We start from the raw sequence: 22,069 nt of genomic DNA, 5'->3' as shown, positions 1-22,069 counted from the left end.
ATTACACCTTCAGTAGAAAGAAAGGGAGTAGGAGAAAAAGTAGAGATTTGCTTTACAGGCGTCCGGTTGATCGATGACGTCCAGAGAGAAAGGCAGCCGAGATAAAATGGGAGAGAGAGAGAGGGGGGTTTGGGGCTTACAGCTGTGGAAATGTCAGGTCAGAAAAGGATGTGACCAAAACAGAACCTGGAAGAATGGTGAGAGGTCATGTTTAGGGTGACAGTCCACCACAAGCAGTTCTTTTCACACCTAAAACATTAACTATAATGATAACAGTGTAATCACATCAAAGCACAATAATCTTATTTATTATTAACACTTGCTGCAGCTTGTTATATTAAGTTTTAAATGCTCTTGAGCTCTTTAAAGTAGGATGGATTCTAATTGGCTTGCAGTGTTTCAAAAATCAAAAAGTGTAAGTCATAAAATATTGTTCCCCTATACTGCAGTAATATTTGTGGTATTAAATTAGTTATTGTTTAGCGTAGTATAGAAGATTTTTAGAACTACAACAAGAGAGAAAGTGTGAGAAAATTCAGAATTTCTATAGTTTTTCTAGTGTTTGAATACATTGTTAATATTTACTTAATTCTATTGAGGTCTGTTAACATTTCTTACCGATTTGAATTGAAAGTTTTATCACTATTATAGCATTATTTTCCTTTAGAAAAGGACAGTTGGTGAAAATACGATATGTTTTTCATTTGTCATGGTTTTGGAAACCAGTGTTATTCAAAAATTGGTTTTGTAACTAAATAAAGGTACATCGACTATTGTGTTATTTAAAGCTAAATAAAAACATGTCTGGGACAAGATAAAATCTTCTTTTTTGAACATTTTTTATAGATGTTCTAAATAATTTTTACTATATATTTTTTTTCAAATTAAAGAAATGTAACCCATGATCAAACAGAAAGTGCTCAGGGGTAGCTTAAATAATGTGTCTGTGCTCTTTGGGTAAGGAATTTATCAGAATAAATAGTAAAACTCAGTCTAAGGCACTCGAAAAATGTGTAAAAAAATATTAAAAACTCTTTATTGACATGGCTATTCCCTTAAACTGCGCAAACACTTGCCTTCATCAGGGTCAGGGAGATCAGGTGCGTCTGGAGTTTCTTTTGAACACTATGATCTCATGACTTAGAATATCCAAACAATACTAAAATAATATATTGAACTCAAAGTCAACTCAACAATCATTATTAATTCAGCATTGAAAGAGGAAATGTGTTGTACAACATAATTCTCAAATAATACTACTTGAATGTATATGAAATGAAACCATAAAAATATGTATAAACAAATAAACTAGAATAGTGTACAAATAAATGCTCATAAACATGCATGGACATACATAAACACACACACACACACACACACACACACACACACACACTTGATTTTACACTATTTAAACCTAAAGATTTAGTTGCTCTATCTATATTTAGTATGGTCTATGCCAACCATTTTTAAGGAACTGGGATTGATATGACCTTGATTTTTATGATTACAAGTGTGGATCGCATTTTTATGCTATGCTAATCTCAATTTTAATTTTCTCTTAGTCATTCCTATATAGAAGCAGCTGCACAGACATTCCAGTCGATATACCACAAATATAGTATTGCAATTAATAAATTAATTGATCTTAAATTCACACACTGATGTTGGAACCCTAAATATATTCGTCATTGAGACAACATGTTTAAGATGAACATATTTAGGGATCCAACATCAAGCCGTGAATTTAAGATCAATTAATTTATTAATTGCAACATTACATTTGTGTTATATCGACTGAATGTCCACACATAGCTATAAATTGTTAATCCAATTGGTTGAAACAACAAAAAGATTTTGTGTTTCTGACATGTTTGTATCCATTTTTAGACAACACTATGTGAGTGCTTTATCAGCAGAAGAGTGCTTTTAAGATTATTAATAGATTAATACTGTAAGTGCTTTAAAATTTTTAAAAACCAGGGGCAATAATAGGTAATTCTTTCTCCATTTAACAAATTTCTCTCTGCTGGGAAGATTTTCCACTTTGTTGAAACACGGCTGCTGGGATTTGCTTCCTCTCAGACATAAGAGCCTCACTGAGATCATTGTTCAAATTTATCCCAGAGGTCTACTGGTCTGGGCAGTCAGTGTCTGTCTTACACATTCTCCGCTCTGTGCATAGGTGCATTAGCATGACCAAAGAAAGGTCCAGAAGGTTGCCTAATACTGTGGAAAGATAAGAAATGGGTGTCTAGATGTGTGTATAGAAGTGTGTATTATTTAAGGTGACTAAATATACTGTATTTATACTATGTTTAGTAACAAGAATTAAAGTATTTCTAAAGATCAATCTAGGCAACTTTCAAGGCATTCAACAGCCACGTTATCACATTAGTTATAACCATAGTGTAAAATGTTCAATGACCCTCTAAATGGAGTGGAGTAACAACTTCTTTAGAGGAAAAAACCCATAACTTTTGTTATAACTTACTGTTTTTAGTTAAAACAAGCGCTCCTTTTACACATTAATCAAATTATATGTAAATATAAGACTATGTTTGCTTTACAAATATTATTAAAAATATTCCATGTCCTATTCTAAAACATAAAACTACTTACAAAAAGCTAACAAATATTCTAATACCATATAAAAATCATCATCTTAATGGTTTTAGTTTTTTAAGCATGTTTTTTTTGGCAATTATTTTTACAACTTTGACACATTAAAACCACTGCAGTCATTTTCTAGCACATAGGCCCAATACAGTACATATATATGATTAGTAAATAGCCTATGCTCCTATAAAATTCAAACCATTAAAGTAACCTGTATATTTTTGTTTTTACAAGCTTTTAAGATGTAACTTAGATTCCACTTTCCTTAGGTCACCTATAGCTTATGTCATGAGCCACGGCATCAATCAAAATGGCACAAATGTATTCAAAGAATGGAGCCCAATTGTCAACATCTCACTCAAACTGAACTGTAATATATACTTTAAAAGCAAATTACATGTAATGCTTCATTTACACTAGCAGCGATTTTATAGTTGCCTGTTGCTCTGGGTGGGGATCTGCTGTAAACGCAGGTCTGTGTTTCGTATGTACAGCATGAATACAAGTGGCCTGGTTGGCCTGTTGAACTGGTGCTTCCATTGGCTGTCACTCTTTATTTGCTTAAAGTTGAAGGATTCTTAACTTTGTTGCGTCGCTTGACTCGCCCACCTGGTCACCAACTCTCACTGTTGCTCATGAGGTCGCTGGAAGTCGCTCGCTCTCTGTTGAAATAAACGGTCGCTTTACGATTTGCCGCTGCGAGTCACTTGTAGTGTTAATGAGGCTTAAGAGAGATGCTTTTAATGATTTTTTAATGATTCTAAGTTTAAATGTTGTAATATTCTAAATAAATAGGGCTTAGGAGGAATGATGGGGAATAAAACACAGCCAGGAACTATGATTCTTACTACAGCTACAGTGTAGTTGTAAACAAGTTTTCGAATGTTCATTGAAACAATGGATTTAGGAAATCCCAAATCAGTGAACTATGTTTGTAACAACAGAACTTGCTGTCTTAGCTGGCTAACGATGGTTTTCGGAAATGCACCCCTGATTGGTGGTTTGATATAACTCCTTAGTTTGCCAGTTTTTATCAAATTTTTGATATGTTTTTAATTAATTGGGAAATAATAGTGGATTTGGAGACATTGAACAATAGTTTAAATTATGTTGATAATAATAAAAAATGTGTCAATTTTAATAGGTAGAAATCGTTACACACAGAAAAGTTTAATAAACCAAGAGTAAAGCAGCAATAAACCCAGTAAACTGCTGTTCTAAAGTCAATAGTTACTCTTTTCATCCACAACCCAACAGCCAGGCTATACCATCATGGAAAAGTACAGAATTACAATGTTAACCAGCTATTATGCCATTCTTATCCATTGCAAAAAAAAATTAAATAAAATAAAAATGTCAGAGTACTAATGAGGCTAAAATGGAGCTTAGCTGTTCAGGAAATAGTACCATTTTGAAATGCATATTTCATTCACATGCTTTTCTAACTCAAGCAGGCAGTCATTTAACTAAGTGCCACTGTATGAGGGGAGGTCAGTCTAACAGGTGAAGGTAATGACCAGCAACAGCTGAGGAAAAAAAAGAAATGGAGTGCGAATTTTCTGTCTGAAATAGATGAAGCTTGCTTGTTTCCATAGAAACCTTTGCAAAACAGGGGCACAGTCACTGGTTCTCTGAGGCAGCTCTAAATGCCCATGCAAGAGCAGAGTTGAGATTGTACTCGCTTCTCAGATTCTGTCTGTTCATGTGGGTGGATATTTTTTTTCATTTGCAGGTGTCTCTGTTCCTATGAAACACAACAAAAGAACTTCAGCATCTGGAACGCTATCTTGTTGAAAGAAAAAAATAACAATAAAGGCATGGAATTTGCTGTAGTGGTGCTTTATAGTGGCCTAGACAAATACTGGCGTCCCTCAGATGTCAGATTGTAGTTTTGGAGATTTTCTGTCCCCATGACAAGACCCAACTCACTCCTGTACTTCTCCAGTTTTGATTCTTGAAGCTTTTTTTTTGTTAAACCTTTCTCTTAACAGTAGTAAAAAAGACATACTTCTCTACTACACTGTAAAAAATATCATGATTCATGTATTTCATGATTCATAAGCGTTTTACATTTATTTACGGTTGTGAATTGCTTTATGGGATGTTTACTACTGCTCTGTCAACTTTTAAAGTTTAAAATTCTAATGAACAGTTTAACAAAGTGACATTTATTGACATTTTAGTAGTTTGAAATAATATAATGTATAAGAAATTAATATATAGAGAAATAAGTTTGTAAAATAAAAAATAATGTACTAGCCGTTTTTTTTTTTTTTTGTTCTGTAATATACAACCCCAACCCAGACAATATATCACTTTAAACTATTAAAATTGTTCGTAAAAGTCACTTCTTCTAACTTTTCATGGTTAAAAGTTGTTGGAAGAAAGACCAAGGTCATCTAAATCAGTTCAAAAGCACAAATAAAAGGGGGAAAATAAAAGCATGAATCATAAAATATTGAAAACTGCTAATTTATGGATATTTTACAGTGTAGTCAGATTCAAAGCACTTCCACGTGACTTGAATTCTTAATTATTGCCCTGTTTGTGGGCCTTGTCAGTGTTTTTGGCATTTTCTTAAAAATACTTCTCATTTATAAACTTTGTCACTAAATCACAGTTTTTTGATCTTACCCATTGTGATAAAGTTTGGCCTACTGTATGTGATACCACATATTTATAGCCATGTGAAACAGTAGGTAATGGCTGAACAAATTTGTGTTCCTAGTCACAGAGGTGTACAATTTTATTTTAAATATCAATAGAACTGTACTTTACAATTTTCTCATGTGAGGTCATAGGTGTGTTAATAATAATGTCACATGCATTTAACATATATATATATATATATATATATATATATATATATATATATATATATATATATATATATATATATATATATATATATATGTTATATATATATATATATATATATATATATATATATATATATATATATATATATATATATATAATTTTACATTTTTATATAAAACTGTGCTATATTAACAATTGTTTGTTATCAGTGAGAATTGTGTGTGTGTGCAAAATATCAAAAGAATAATAAACTTTTTTGTGCCAATATTAGTGGAGGGCAAAGTATGGAAATGCATTGCTTTTTATTATATCACAATGTACAGAATATCTACTTATGAGTAGGGTCAGACATAATCTGCAGACATTTTTTGCTATTTCTGTGGAAAATTATGTAAAAAATCCACACAGATTTATGCAGAATGATTTTGGGAGTATCATAACTAAAAACTTAATACGCGAAATAAAAAAAAATACATTATACATGTAATATTTATTTACAATGCAAATGCAATTAGGTCCACTTATTTGGTAAACAAAGCAAGTCTCTCATATAATTTATCTACTAAAAGACAGAAAATATTACTTTACAAACTGTATTGTAAATAAATCCCGTGAACACTTTAATATTAGTAATAATATGTTACCATAACATTAGTGAAATCAATTTTAAAAACTGAGTAAATATAAATTTACACACATTTGCACAAGTAAATACATAGACCTAATGATGGGCTCACAATCTGCCGAAATTTGTGGATTTCTGTGTGCGCAGATTTTGTGTGGGCCTACTTATGAAGTACAGTAAGATGCTGCATATATAAATGAAGATATACCTGTACTGCAGGGTTGTTGAATGCTTTATTCAACCCCAAGGCTAAATTACTCTCAGACATGTCTTGATTGCATTACACTTCCATAATATCATTCTGAATTGCTTTGTAGCCTACCACTGTCAAAAATCAAATCAAAACTTTGGAAAAGATGTTTAAGAAACTAGTAGTGCACAAATTAGTAGTAAGTGAACAAAATACCTGATAAGTTTTTATAATGCAAAATCTGAACAGCATCTTTAGTGTGGTAACAATAAAAGAAATAATTGACTTACTCCATGAAAGCCTTAGAAAGTAATGCACATTCAAGGTCCATTACCCTACTAATAATTCAACAGCCCATTATTTATTATTCCTTACATAATTATTATTCACATCTTTGTTTTTTGATCAAATAAATGCAGTTAGTATCTTAGTATCACCTTAGTATCATTTTAATAATAGTGATAATATTATAATGACATTCATGATAAATGGTTTAAAAAGGTGCATATGAGATGTATATTGATAATGGTTATAATGACATAATGACCTGCATTAAGTGTCTCACTTTGAATAGTTGAAATGCATGAGAATAAAATAGTAGAGCAGATATAAAACTACAGCAAGACTGAATACACTAGAATAATTGGAACACACATTATATTGATAAAAATTCTCCAATAAGCTTAATTCATTTACATGATTATGTACAAGTTACATTATTGTCATGCCTGCCTCATAACAGCCAAAGCAATGGAGTCTTATGGCGTTTAATCAGCTCTGCAGAGTAAAATAGCACAGCATAATTTGCTTAGAGCCAAAAAATGACAGTGTTTTCTATTCAGCCGAGATATCAAACTACATTTTACACATGCTAACAATGTCAGCATACGCATTAGGTGATTTAGCTCATATTTTTCATTAGCAGACATTTCCCCTGTCACCAGCCTTTCCGTCTAATATTTTCTTCTGGTTATGCAGGAATAACAACGGTATTAACCATGACTACTCTCAGCACGGTGGCTCGGACATCGCTGCCCAGGGTCTCATATGTCACAGCGATGGACCTGTTCGTCACTGTCTGCTTCTTGTTTGTTTTCGCGGCTCTCATGGAGTATGCCACACTCAATTATTACTCCTACAGCGCCCGCAGACCAACCTGCAACAAGACCAAACGATCGGTGAGCATTTGTTCTGCATCAGTGATTTTATGCTGCTGAGATTGGGTTCTGTTTTTAGGTGAAAGCTGTGTATCCTGTTCACATGATATGATATGTAAGGTTTTACTGTCTTGCTGGTACAGGAACGCCATGAGATTCTGGATATTTATTAGATTTCATTTCGTAAAGATATATATTGACATATTCCATGGCCAATATTTGGATTTATTCAGGAGTTAATTCTTTTAGTTTGGAATCAGCTTGTTTTTTGTTTTGATTGAGAGAGTAGGGATGTGCATCATTACCTAAAAAACCACAACTCAGTATTTTCAAGGGATTTTTAATGATAGCTTTGATATAAGTTTTACTTTGTGTGTTTGTGTAATTAACATTAATTATCATTAATTGTTATAGAATAATAGTCTAAAAATATATCTATAAAACATACAAAGAATAAAGAATAGATTAAAAAGTTTTAGTGTTTTGCAGTGTGTTTTTATAGAATAAAAAAAGAATATGAATACTTTTGCACTATAAGCATAAATTTTATTATAGTTGTCTTCTTGAGGCAGTGTTAGTTCAATAAGTTTTCAAGGTCAATATTAAAAGCCCTCTTAAATTGTTTTATGTTATTCATTCATTTTCTTGTCGACTTAGTCCCTTTATTAATACAGGGTCACCACAGCGGAATGAACCGCTAAGTTATCCAGCAAGTTTTTATGTAGCAGATGCCCTTCCAGCCGCAACCCATCTCTGGGAAACATCCACACACACTACGGACAATTTAGCCTACCCAATTCACCTGTACCGCATGTCTTTGGACTGTGAGGGAAACCGGAGCATCTGGAGGAAACCCACTCAAAGGCAGGGAGAACATGCAAACTCCACACAGAAACGCCAACTGAGCCGAGGTTCGAACCAGTGACCTTATAGCTGTGAGGCGACAGCACTACCTACTACGCCACTGCCTCGCCCCTGTTTTATGTTAACTACAGAAAAAAAACATTGTTGTACAATGAACTTGTCTAATTAAACTATCTAAACCAAATGAAGAGAGTGTTTAAATTAAACTTTAAGCTAAATGATAGTACTGTATCTTGTAAAATACAAGTAAACTATCATGTGTTGTCATAGCAAAAACAAAAGAAATTTGTTAAAATAAATATGTTATTCAAACTGTTGTGTTTTTTGCAGGAAAACTCTCTATTAAACAGCATTTGGGCGTTATTTAAAAAATAATTACAATTTCACATGATGTGGTGAGACGGTGGCTCAGTGATTAGCACTGTTGCTTCACAGCAAGAAGGTCGCTGGTTCCCGGCCGGGTCAGCTGGCATTTCTGTGTGGAGTGTGCACGTTCTCCCCGGATCCGTGTGCATGTTCTCCCCGTATTTGTGTGGGTTTCCTGCTGGTGCTCCGGTTTCCCCCACAGTCTAAAGACATGCGCTAAAGGTGAATTGAATAAACTAAATTGGCTGAAGAGTATGTGTGTGAATGAATGTGTATGGATGCTTCCCAGTACTGGGTTGCAGCTGGAAGGGCACTGTGTAAAACACATATTGGATAAGTAAGCGATTCATTCCGCTGTGGCGACTCCTGATGAATAAAGGGACTAAGCCAAGGAAAATGAATGAATGAATGAATGAATGAATGAATTTCACATGATAGCTAATAATTATGTCTATGACAAAGCTGAAATTAAAGCAGACACTATCCACTTCAGGTCAAAATGTATTTACTATATTCAATGTTGTATAGCATACACAGTTGTGCTGCTTAATATTTTACACAGAGTGTCTTCATGCATATTTATTGTATACACAGCAATGATTGACCAGTCTGAGTCAAGTTATCTGGTATTAATATCAACACAGGCTCGTTGTGAAAATGTACTCCTGTAGGCATTCCTGGAAAGTGTGAATTATGTAGCCAGAGCTATGTATTGCTGCATTACATTTTCAAAACGAATGCTACGGTGCAGTATAACACTGCCTATGGCTTCTGTTTTTTTTCGCACTACCAGCTGATCACTTCCCGCCATGTTGACGGCATTTACACTGTTGCCAGTTTGCCCAGTAGCTCGCCATGTACGTCAGCGGACTTAAAACGCTAAGAGCAGTTGACGACAGGGTTCAAGTCTGGTGAAGATTAGTTCCAGAAAGCAGGTAGAACAAAAACAAAAGGCAAAAATAAGTAAAGTAATATAACAGGGTGAGAATGTGGTAAGATCTGAAAACATGGTTAAAATTAGGCGAGGGCTTTTCTTTTTCTGGATTTCTTTTGAAAACACTTTCGGTTGGGTTTAGGGAAGGGGGTGAACAGGTCAATTGGTGCTTTTGAAAACCCTATCGGTTGGGTTTAGGAAAGGCGATGGGTGGGGAGATCGGTAAGTCAGTCAGTCGACAGCGGCCTCTGGTGGATTTACGCGAGAACAGCAGGTGCGAATGGCACTCGTAAGAGAAATTTGAAATCTGAAAAAGTATGCACAGCTGCCTCTGGTAGGTTCACGAAAACAAAAACTGCAAAAAAAATATATATATATAATAAATAAATAAAAATTAAAAAAAAAACTCCTGGGACATATTTTGCGATTTCCAGAAATGTATATAGGGGTACTTTTTAATAATGAGCCTGGGTGGAATATGTCAGGTTAGTCATTACATCCTTACACTATATAATGCATATAATACCCATTCAATGCAGAATGTCTATGCTACAAGTCTACAAGTGTTATACTTTGGTAAAAAAAAAAAAAATTGTGATAGGCTTTTACTCCAGCATATACAGGCAGAAGTTCTTTTTCCTTATGTATTTGATAAAAGCGATTTCTTTGGATGCTATGGAAATAGGATTTCATTAGGCTGATTTAGTTGTATAATACGATGCTAAATCATGGTTGAGCAAGCACATCTTACTTTTTTCTTCATTGTGTCTCTCTGTTGAAATTTCCCCACTCTCGACAATCACTCTTTTTGATTAGATCTTATCTCTGCTCCGAAGCACGGATAATTACCATAGCAATTTTACACAAAACAAATATCACCCTATACTGTAGGTGATCTCACATAGATTATCTTTCGGCAGCTTAATTACCATGCTTTGCTAGTAGTCACAGTAATGAGAAGAATAACTGGGAATAAGTGTCAGAATATTGCTGGAGAGTTTTAGCTGTATGATCTAAAGGGTTTAGAGGAAGGATTTAGACAGCCACGCTCAGATTTTGAGGTCGCTGTACCTGCCTGTGAGAGACTGATGTCACACTTGCCTTGCCCACCGGAGAAAACACTGTTAGTTCAAGTGAGTGGAATCTCTTAAAAGCCACCATGATCTTACGATTTGAATGACAGCTCCCTGTGAAGGCTCTATTTTGCTTACGGCAAAGATTAGATGCATGAGCATACACTTCTGTATTTCTTTTGGGTCATGTATTGTGTACAGTGCACACAAAATGCAAAGACAATCACTCATAATCACTGGTGTATTTCATTTATTTGTTTTAATTTTGTGGAATATTGTAATTATTGTTGTAGAAAAACTTTAGAAATCGCCCAGAGATGCAAGGCAGTGCTCAGTTTGTGTGCAAAGCATTTTTCTGTGTTTGTTTATTTTGTATATGCAAACAATAGTTAGTATGTTTCATTAAAAGTGTTTTTTAGAGGATTGAAGCCTTGTAAGGTAGAAAAATTGAATAGAAAAGAGATTATTAGTGTTAGATCAAAAATGTTAAATAAATTCATATACTGTACACTTTAAAAATTGGGCTAAATCTCATTAGCTAACTGGGACTTCAATGCATTTGCTCTTCATTGTTTGGACTTCCAGCAGTGAAAATTCCCCCACACTGGACTAAACTAAACTGAACCTAAACTCTATAAAACTGGACTGACACAGTTTTAATTTATTATAACTTCTATGTTTAACTGCTTTGACGCGATCTATATTGTATAAGTGTTATAGAAATAAACATGAATTGAATTCGATTGAACTAAAAGCAGCTGTTTGGCTTGTAATCATAGGGGAACTATTTTGGGTGCTACATAGCACCTATATTTTTGAAGATAGTGATATGTAGTAACTTAACCACCTCAAAGAATAACTAAAGAACCACTACGGGTGCTATATATAACTTAAACTGGCTTCTCTATAAGAGTCAAAGAACCACTGAACTTCCACAAAGAGCTGCAGAAGAACCAGTTGTGTGTCTGTGTGTGTGCAGACTAGGGGGTCCCAAAACATTTTCTTATAAAGGGCCAAAAACCAAAATTTTGAGACTAGTGGGCCAATGGTAATTATAGTTGCCATGAGTAATTTCCTAATTTAATTAATAAAATTTAAACATAACCTGAAAACATTGCATTATGAGAACTAATACCAGTTTACATTTTATAATGAACTTAAGTAAAAACAAAAATCGAATCTATAACAGAAGTGAGTTACACTAGTTTTTGCCTTGATTTTGATTCTCCTTTATTGAATTTATCTATGCTTGTAGATTATCATATTTTAGGCATTCCTCTACATCAGGGGTCACCAATCTCGGTCCTGGAGGGTTGGTGTCCCTGCAGGGTTTAGCTTCAACTTGCCTCAACACACCTGTCTGGATGTTTCAAGTACCTAGTAAGACCTTGATTAGCTTGTTCAGGTGTGTTTGATTAGGGTTGGAGCAAAAATCTGCAGGACACCGGCCCTCCAGGAACAAGTTTGGTGACCACTGCTCTACATAATCTTCCAAATCAATCTAAAATTAAAAATGCTTTACAATCCAAGTTACTTTACAAATCATAGTAAAATTGTATTTATATCGTAATATATATTGCAGAATAAAAAAAATATGCAATGTGTAATTCTTCCAATATCGTGCAACCCTAGTATTTATATTTTAAAAACTCGGATTCATTTACAACATTTAATTGAAACATTTAGTTACTTTTTTTTTTTGTAGCTTAGCAATAACTCCCCATCCCCCTCTATCATTCTTCCTCTCTTCTCAGATGTGATGGTGGGCCAACTCAAGGGTTACAATGGGCCAACTTTAGCCCTTGGGCCCTACTTTGGGCATATCTGGTGTAGACAAACAGAGACAGACAAATGGACAGATAGGTAGATATATAGAGCAGCTAATGCAAGGGTTATTATTAGAGGAGGATAGAGTAGAACTCAAATATAATTGCATCTTTAACTTTCATATTTAGAACTTTATACCTTTAGTGGAGTAATATGTTTAGCATATCTGTACTTCTACTCAAGTGCTTATTTGCATATTTCATGTTTTCTTTTTGCATATTGCAAAAATGAGTTCTTCAGATTGTAAGTGTGTTGTTTTTGTCCTACAGAACTACTCGGTACTGGACGTGGGTCCTCCTCCCACTGTTATCACTCTCAACAACTCCATGTACTGGCAGGAGTTTGACGATGCCTGCGTTTATGAGTGCCTGGACGGAAAAGACTGCCAGAGTTTCTTCTGCTGCTACGAGGAGTGCAAAGATGGAGCGTGGCGAAAGGGCCGTGTGCATATAGACATCCTGGAACTCGATGCATACTCTCGTGTCTTCTTTCCCACCTCTTTCCTATTGTTCAATGTTGTCTACTGGGTAGGCTACTTGTATCTTTAGCATTCCCACACACCTCATGAAGCAACAGACTTGACTTTTGGTTCTGTCAGAGCAGAAACGAAGCATGGACTAAACCAGGACTTTTCAAGGTATGTTTTAAAACAAAAGAGCGGATACTGGTTATCAAAGTTGAGCTGTGGTGATTCAAGGACTTCTCCTGTAGAAGACGAAAGTGACAAATGAGACCACAGAAACCGAAAGCTACAGCAGATAAATCAAAACCCTTAAAACCAGGCTGTTTTTATATGGTCAGGATGGATTTTGCTACAAGCTCTTTAAGTGGTTGCAATTCTCTGGCAGAGATCTTTGCCTTTTGTTCTTCAGGTACCAGGGAAAAAAAACAGATTCACAATGTTCCTCTCACACAATCTCGTCCTTTTTATGGCTGAGAGAACAACTGTAAGAAGTCAAGGTGCGAAAAATCCTTAGGCCAAGACAGCGTAAGTTAAAAAAAATGCCTTGCATAGCATGTGACCCCCTGACTTTTGGTGTTTCTTACAATCCTGGTAGATCGTTCACTTGAATGGGAACATGTCATCCAGCCATCAGTCAAAACCAGACCGGCTTTCATGTAAGCAGAGCTTTCAGAGCCATCTATAGTGCCTTCAACTGGAGGAGAAGCCATCAGGCAGAGAAATCTTAGAAATGATGGCAGGAGCATCTTCTGGTCTTGACTGAGCGCTGATGGTTTTCTTTTGGATTTATTCAAGTTTTAGTTATAGTCACCCATTATTTTAATGCATTTAACATGTCAGAACCCATTGTCGCTGCATGTTACATATGATAGTATTAAGCTCTACCCTGAATCAGCACAATAACAGCGAGAGAGTAGATCCATTTTGTAATATTTGGAATTTAATCGGTAGGTAGATTGCAAAAGTTTGCATATATTTCTAGATTTTTATAGCATAATTTTACACACAAAAGAAAGTAAGTAAAGATCAAAGTAATATATTATATAGTATTTTATATTTTATTTTGAAATGCATATTATATCAATCTATTGGGTAAAATGTGCATGCGTAGAATGAATTTTAAGTTCCATAGACTCTTACCTTTCAGTTCAGCTAGAGTTGGCACAGCTATCTGTGTCTACACCAAAAACAAAAATGGCAAAATCAACACCACCCAAAGCAAATCAAGGAAAGTAAGTGTCTTTGGAACTTAAAAATATAATTACTTGCAGATTTTTTTTATCCTGTCTTGGACTTGTATCTACAGCCCCATACTATGATATGGCAATACATTTGGCACTTGCAGCTTGGGTCACACTGCATACATTGGATAGTTCATTTGAAATGAAGATTTTATCATACTATATTCACCATCATACTAAACCACACTGAACTGAACTAAACTGAACTTCACTCTGAAAACTGGGCTGGCAGTTTCAATTTACTAGAATGTCTATGTTAAGCTGCTTTGACACAATCTATGGAAATAATCATGAATTGAATTGAATACTGTATATGGGTCAAGATTATAATTTATTTAATTATTTTAATAATTTATTTATGCAAGACTTACAGAAAAAAATCCAGGTGGGTGTGATTAACATCGATGTTGATCCTGGAACATCGTCTTTTGTTAAAAAAAATAATAATCCATACCTGTAAATCATTCCGAAAATCAGAGAGGAATAATATTTGGATAACAATCTGTAGAAGAACATTATCCTAAACCTAACATAAACTGTAAACGTAAACTTATTTCTGATTGGCGGATTGGAATGTTGTTTCAGGATCAACATACTCACTGGCCACTTTATTAGGTACACCTGTCCGACTGCTCATTAATGCAAATTTCTTATCAGCCAATCAAATGGCAGTAACTCAATGCATTTAGGCATGAATACATGGTCAAGACAATTTGCTGCAGTACAAACCGAGCATCAGAATGGGGAAGAAAGGTGATTTAAGTGACTTTGAATGTGGCATGGTTGTTGGTGCCAGATGGGCTGTTCTGAGACTTCCATAAACTGCTGATCGACTGGAATTTTCACGCACAACCATCTCTAGGGTTTACAGAGAATGGTATGAAAAAAACTATTTTAGTGAGTAGCAGTTCTGTGGGCACAAATGGCTCGTTGATGCCAGAGGTCAGAGGAGAATGGCCAGATTAGTTCGAGCTTATTGAAAGGCAACAGTAACTTAAATCACCACTCGTTACAACCGAGGTATGCAGAAGAGCATCTCTGAAAGCACAACATATCCAACCTTGAGGCGGATGGGCTACAGCAGCAGAAGACCACACCGGGTGCCATTCCTGTCAGCTAAGAGCAAAAAACTGAAGCTACGGTTTACACAGGCTCACCAAAGTTGGGCAATAGAAGATTGGAAAAACGTTGCCTGGTCTGATGAGTCTTGATTTCTGCTGTGACATTTGGATGATAGGGTCAGAATTTGGTATCAACAACATGAAAGCATGGATCCATCCTGCCTTGTATTAATGGTTCAGGCTGGTGGTGGTGGTGTAATGCTGTGTGGGATATTTTCTTGGCACAATTTGGGCCCATTAGTGCCAATTGAGCATCATGTTCACACCACAACGTACCTATTGTTGCTGACCATGTCCATCCCTTTATGACCAGTGTACTCATCTTCTGATGGCTACTTCCAGCAAGATTAACACATCATGTCAGACAGCATAGCACAAATTATCTCAGACTGATTTCTTGAACATGACAATAAGTTCACTGTAACATCCTCAACAGTCACCAGATCTCAATCCAATAAAGCACCTTAGGGATGAGGTGGAACGGGAGATTCGAATCATTGATGTGCAGCCGACAAGTCTGCAGCAACTGCGTGATGCTATCATGTCAACATGGAGCAAAATCTTTGAGGAATATTTCCAGTACCTTGCTGAATCTATGCCAAGAAGGATTAAGGCCGTTTTGTAGGCAAAAGGGGGTCCAACCCAGTACTAGTAAGGTGTTCCTAATAAAGTGGCCTGTGTGTGTAGTTGTTAATTAAGGAACATGATTTACATGGTGAAATCACACCGCTAACCTGATTTCCCCAAGTAGGGAATGTTCCTGGATTAATGTCTTTGTTGATCCTGGAACAACATTCCAATCAGCCAATCAGAATTAAGGGATATGTTTATCGTTTATGCTAAGTTTAGGCTTGCGGTTAGTTTTATGCACTTCTATATGATTGTTATCTAACTATTATTTCACCTATGGTTTTGGAGATAATTTACACTTATGGTCGGGTTCAGGGGTAGGGAATAGATATGGATTACATTTTTGAACAAAAATAATGTTCCAGGATCAGCATAGATGCTAATCCAGGATCGCATCGTACTTGGCAAAATCATGGTGTGCAAAATCACACTAACCAGACGTCTACTAAAATTTCATTCATTGTATATAAATATTATTATGCAGTATTTTTCGAACACTGGGCTTACTTATTTGTCAACAAGACCATTTATCCACTTTACTGGATTTCAATGTGGCATACTGTATGAAGGCTTTGTGGTGAAACGAGGGTGAGTAAATAATGACAATTATTTTTGAGTGAACTATCCACTTGCTGATAAAATAAAGTGTCAAATTAATAATTAATACTCGGAATCAAAACAATAAATAACACTTTACAACTTTTTTTTTTCACATGCATAAATTCAGTAACAATAAACAACATTTTAACAGCCTTAATTGATTTAGGTTATTGTCATTTTATTAATATACCGATAGTCACTGATCTGTGTTCATAATTTATCCACATTAAAATGAATTGGGGTATGTTTAAATGATTACAAACTTCAATTCACAAATGCTGTAAGTATATTGTTTATTGTTATTTCATGCTACCTAATGCATTAGCTTATGTAAGAGAATTGAAATGCATTGTAAAGTGTTACCAAGCAATTTTCAGCACACTGCAGTTATAAACCCTACATAATCACTGTGCTCATTACCGAACTGTAATTCACAATAAGAGTTGTTACTGTGTTGCCTTAGGGTCACCTGCACAGAGATGCTGTGAGATGATCCATTAGAGAAAGACAAATGGATTAATATAAGGTATCTACTTCAAATTATAGTCATTACCAAAGGATTCACACTAGCTGAAAACATTCTGAGGCAATCTTAAGCTTTTTTTTCTTGATTAATTATTTTGTAGTCGTGACCTTCATTATCATTATTGTCTCATAGGTACTATGTTAATGCGTGTGATGCACACCAGAGGCAATATTGTTGTTATTTTCCTCCTCACTGACTGTAGCATGTGTTTCTTTCTTTTCAATGGAACATTTTTCCATCTGACCCTTCAGAAGACATCAGTATTTAATCAATCAAATCATTTTCCGCCCGTCATTGTGGACTTTGTATAACTTTAATCTTTGAAGTCACGTTTTTATTTGATCTTATTTTTGACGTGTACTCATATAAGGTGATCTTTTCAAAGATTGTCTCGCTATGTTCTGAATAACCAGAAATGTGCTGTGAATTGCTGCCAAGCCGATTCTCCTCTTGCATTTCATGATGCTACTGTAAGTAGTGACCTTTTTTTTCTTCGTTGTGGCTTCTTGAAGGTGTCAATCCACTTTGTTTGATGATTACCTGTGAGTGCTTCAACATGTTGTTATTGCAGCTGTTAAATTCAGTTTGACGTACAATAATTATTAGCTGTTTATTTATAGTGGTGCTAGAACTTCCATTGTTGCAGTTCAACCATCGATCGAGAGCAGCCTTTTTTTTTTTTTGCTCTTCACACCCAGACAAATCTGACATTGCCAAAAGTTCATGTTAGTTACCTAAAGCCATATGCTGGAATTAAATCCAATTACACTGCTTTTTATAGTGGCCTAATAATGACATTAATTCCAATGACGAAGTGCTCCGAGGAAGGAAATAGAAATTGTGCATTAGCCCTTAAAGTATTTCAAGTGACTCCTGGATATCATATTAAGACCCAAACCTAATTCTATTTTTGTACAAACCCCCCCCCCCCCCCCCCACCCCAAAACCCCGTCCCCTTTTGCTTGGCCCTTAAAACAGTGTGAAGAAGAAGGGCCAAAATTTATCCCTAAGAAATGGGACAGCATCACAACACCTGCACACGTCATCGTATTTATTCAAGATCTCTTGCTTTATATGCGATTGACGATCATGACTGCTGTAGTTATTGCAGTTGCGTTATTTTTTTGGTTTTTATCTTTAGGAAATCACTGAAGGTATATCGTCACCTTAGAATTATAAGGTTCTATCTGCGTTCTTAATGATTTTGAGATATTGAGCTTCAAAGTTTTTGCATTCCATAGCAAACAGTATGTGTGTAACATTTGTTTTTTTAAATAAAAAGTCCTAAAATGTAAACAACTTAAAACATCCCATAATGTAAATAATTTGTCATGTAAAAAGGATATGTCATTACCTCAATTTTGATAAAAATGTCAGATAGAACCTTATAATTCTAAGGTGACAATATATTATGTTAACTAAATGAAATTATGTGGCAAAAACTTGTAATTGTACTGTATATTTACACCGTGGCCATATTCATGTATGAATACACACAATCCATACAATGTAAAAAGGTCTTTCCCAGCCACTAGACTTTTCTGACAGGGTATTCGAGTGTCATCGAGTGACAAAATTTTGTGGGACTACTACACAGGAATTATTATTAGGGATTATAGATAGCAAAATTTTGTGTTTTATTTATTTTTTATTTTTTATTTAGTTTATTTTTTTTAAGCATGACGTTATAACATGAACGCAGTTATATGGATGTTTTAAAACATGCATGTTTGTTGTAAAAATGTATAATAATGACAAAAAATACTAATTTGTGCATCTATTGACTTTCGTGTGCAGCCATGCTACCATTTTAGATGGTGTATTCTGGGAAATTTTGGTACCCCTTGGTTTCAAGTGTGGTCCTGAAAAAAATCTTTGTTTCGAGGGATATCTAGCCCTTCCCTTTACTCCTTGTCCTGATTCTCTTTAGCTTGAGGCTTAGGAAACAAAGATTTTTCATGACCACCCTCAAAAACCAAAAGGGTTTAAAATTTTTAAAAAGTAGGGATGGAAGCCATGAATTTTTGTTTATGTATAAAAAAAAAGATTAGTTCTATAGATTAATGTAAAGATTAATAACATCTTAACAAAGAGTAATAACAAATAATTTCGTTTAAACTAAAAGATTAAAGTCGAACCAAAATTTCTAAACAAATTCATACATACAAAATAAATGTATTAAAGTTTCATCATCCTTCGCCATTGTCAATCTCTTATGAAGCAAGAGATTGCGATGACATACGGTTGAAGTCAGAATTATGAGCCCCCTTTTGAATTGTTTTTTTTTTTTTTTTTAATGTTTCCCAAATGATGTTTAACAGAGCCAGGAAATTTTCACAGTTTGTCTAAAAACATTTTTTCTTCTGAAAAAATCTTATTTGTTTTATTTCGGCTTGAATAAAAGCAGTTTTACATTTTTTAAACACCATTTTAAGGACAAAATTATTAGCCCCTTTAAGATATATATATTTTTTGATAGTCATTGTTATAAAATAAATTGCCTAATTACTCTAACCTTCTCAATTAACCTAGTTAAGCCTTTAAATGTCACTTTAAGCTGTATAGAAGTGTCTTGAAAAATATCTAAAACAATATTATTTACTGTCATCATGGCAAAGATTAAATAAATCAGTTATCAGAGATGAGTTATAATTCTGGGGGTTATAATTCTGTCTTATGTCATCAACTGTATGATAACGTGTGCATGGTGTCCCATTTTATAGGTATAAATTTTGAAATATATGAAATTTATATAGGTATAAATTTTATAGGTATAAATTTTGCCCTTCCCCTTAAGACTCTGTTTCAAGGGCACAGGGGAAGGGGTACAATGATAGAATTGGGATTGGGCCTTAACCATTTAAGCCAGGGTTTTTTTTTCAGTGCAACAAATATAATGTTGAGTTGTTTTTGTTTTGTTTTGCTGCAAAAGATTTCTACATTCAAGTGACCTTTTAGAGGGTGGAGAGATGCTTTAGAGATGCTATCCTTAATGATATATAACATGCATTCACCAAACACTCAAACTCCATCCTTCCCACATTCCGGGCAGACCGGATAAATCCAGTTCAAAAGCAGCCATTTTTGTCCCTTATCTCTTTTACATCCTTGAAATTTACATGCAGTATGATTATTAAAACCTTCAAAGTGCAGGTCGTCCGTTAAAGGCTGAATGCCAAAGAAAACCCATTCACTGATCTGCAGTGAAGATGGCTCCCCCATTTGTTTTACTCATCTTGCTCAATAGTTTTAGGATTTGTTTATGCACTACAGTACAGGATATTCCACCATAATTCCTCATTTATGAAAGTGTCAGAACCTCTTTTGTTTAAAGTGGTCAGATCAGTAGCAATCTAAATTAATGTCAGTGGCCTGTACTGTTTTGGGTGGGGAAATATCACACCTGTACTAATAGTGATATCGCTTACTAAAAAAAAAGTATATTTTGCCCTTGTCACACGCAGGCACATTTCTTTTTCGCATTAACACCCAACCTTTCATTGTAGATTATTGCTTTGTGTTTACAATAACAATTTGGTGTGTATTTCTCTCATGTTTCTATGGTTTGTGAGTGCTCACGATGTGCAGTGTTGTCAGTGGGGTTGTCATTTGGATTTGAAAATAGAGGGTTTATGTGAGTTTTTGGCCTGTCTATGAACTCATTTCTATTTCTTGTGCTATTTTCATATATGTAGTTCTTTTTATAATTGAATTGTAAAGTGCAGAGGTGAATCAGAAGTTGTGAAATAAAATTTTGTTTTCTTTTTTTCCCATTTCTGTATATCACTGCAATCTTACCTGCACTTTATAAGTGACTTAGTTCTATGTATTTACAATGAATTAAAGGTATTTTGTAAGTAGGAGCACGTTTCCTTTGCTAGCTGGAAGATTTAATTTTTTATTTATTCATCTGGTTTTTCACCATCTCATCTAACGCTGTAATTAACAGCGCACAGTCCAGTTATAGTGATGTACAAGAATGTTCAAGTCGATTCCCTATTGATTTTGGCCTCAGCAGCTGCCAATAACAGCCTCAGTGCCTGTGTATCAAAATACCCATTGTTCTGTGTTATCAGCCCTATTAAAGGGATAGTGCACCCAGAAATGAATTTTCTGACAGTATTGACTCACCCTCTTGTTTTTTCAGAAATTCTTTCCTGTTTAAGCTGATTCTTTTAAATTAAGCAGTTGATTACGTTAACTTTTGATTAACACTAAGAAAAAATTGCAAATGCTATCACAAAGATGGTACTCTTTCTAAAAGTACCAACGTGTATCATTGGAGGCTTACACCTAGAAAAAGCCTTTTCTTTGGTTCCTAGAACTCAAGTTTGAAGTATGCGCTTTTTGGTGTATTTTTAAAGCAGGGACAGGGAGAAATTTTTGTTCTAATGACCATATCAGCCTGAACTAACAAGAAAACTTAAGTATTTTACGTTTTGTCAGTTTAGTGGCTAAATCTTACGAGTTCAGTCATACGAAAAAGTATGATTTTAAAAAGTAGTAACACCCAACCCACCCCTAAACCCAACTGCCATTTGGTGGTGAGAAAATTGTACCAATTAGATTGTACAAATTCATACAAATTATCCAGTAAATCAAAAAGTTATCACCGTACAGTATTTGCCATAAGATTGCGTTGGAATATATTGTTCTAGTGGCTATAAAACTGTTTAAACTGCCATACTTCCGATCAGATCCTAATCCAGCAAAATATAAACTAAAATGGTATTATTGTATACTGATAGGGCAAATGCATGTCAAATAATACACAGTCATTACACAGTATTTTAAAGTATTATAAGACATGCACTTTCTGCTAAGAAAGGGTATTTTTCTTAGCGATGACTTTGTGTAGCACTACAAGATATCATAGCCAATTTACTCCAGTTTCACACGACACAGAATACACACTGGAAACAGCTTTTCTCATGACGTCCTCCAACCTCCAGTTGTTGATGTTGTTGAATGAAGAATTTAATTTAGCTGCTGGTTAGTTTGTGTCACTTTAGA

At 34.8% G+C, this 22,069-nt stretch overlaps 1 protein-coding gene and 1 long non-coding RNA gene across 7 annotated transcripts in view; both read left to right on the top strand.

Annotated features, from left to right (window-relative positions):
* Positions 1-14,454, top strand: part of gabrg3 (gamma-aminobutyric acid type A receptor subunit gamma3) — a 234,166-nt gene extending 219,712 nt beyond the window's left edge. For 3 of the 6 annotated variants that reach the window (XM_087257620.1, XM_087257622.1, XM_087257624.1), the window contains 2 exons: positions 7,233-7,432; positions 12,745-14,454. In XM_087257620.1, coding sequence (XP_087113746.1) covers positions 7,233-7,432; positions 12,745-13,023 — 479 coding nt within the window. In that variant the 3' untranslated portion in view covers positions 13,024-14,454. The remainder of the gene's footprint in view (positions 1-7,232; positions 7,433-12,744) is intronic. The other 3 variants (XM_087257621.1, XM_087257623.1, XM_087257625.1) reach the window with 1 other exon arrangement.
* Positions 14,455-15,398: 944 nt separating this feature from the next.
* On the top strand, positions 15,399-21,175 carry LOC141386320 (uncharacterized). The gene is made up of 2 exons (XR_015493944.1): positions 15,399-19,779; positions 19,828-21,175. It is a non-coding gene; the product is annotated as an uncharacterized LOC141386320 (long non-coding RNA).
* Positions 21,176-22,069: the final 894 nt, after the last annotated feature.

This window comes from Danio rerio, chromosome 6, assembly GCF_052040795.2.
Source record: "Danio rerio strain M-AB ecotype USA chromosome 6, GRCz13ab, whole genome shotgun sequence".
Classification (NCBI taxonomy): domain Eukaryota; kingdom Metazoa; phylum Chordata; class Actinopteri; order Cypriniformes; family Danionidae; genus Danio; species Danio rerio.
Note: the sequence above shows the minus strand (reverse complement) of the source record. Positions and strands in the feature narration are given on the sequence as shown.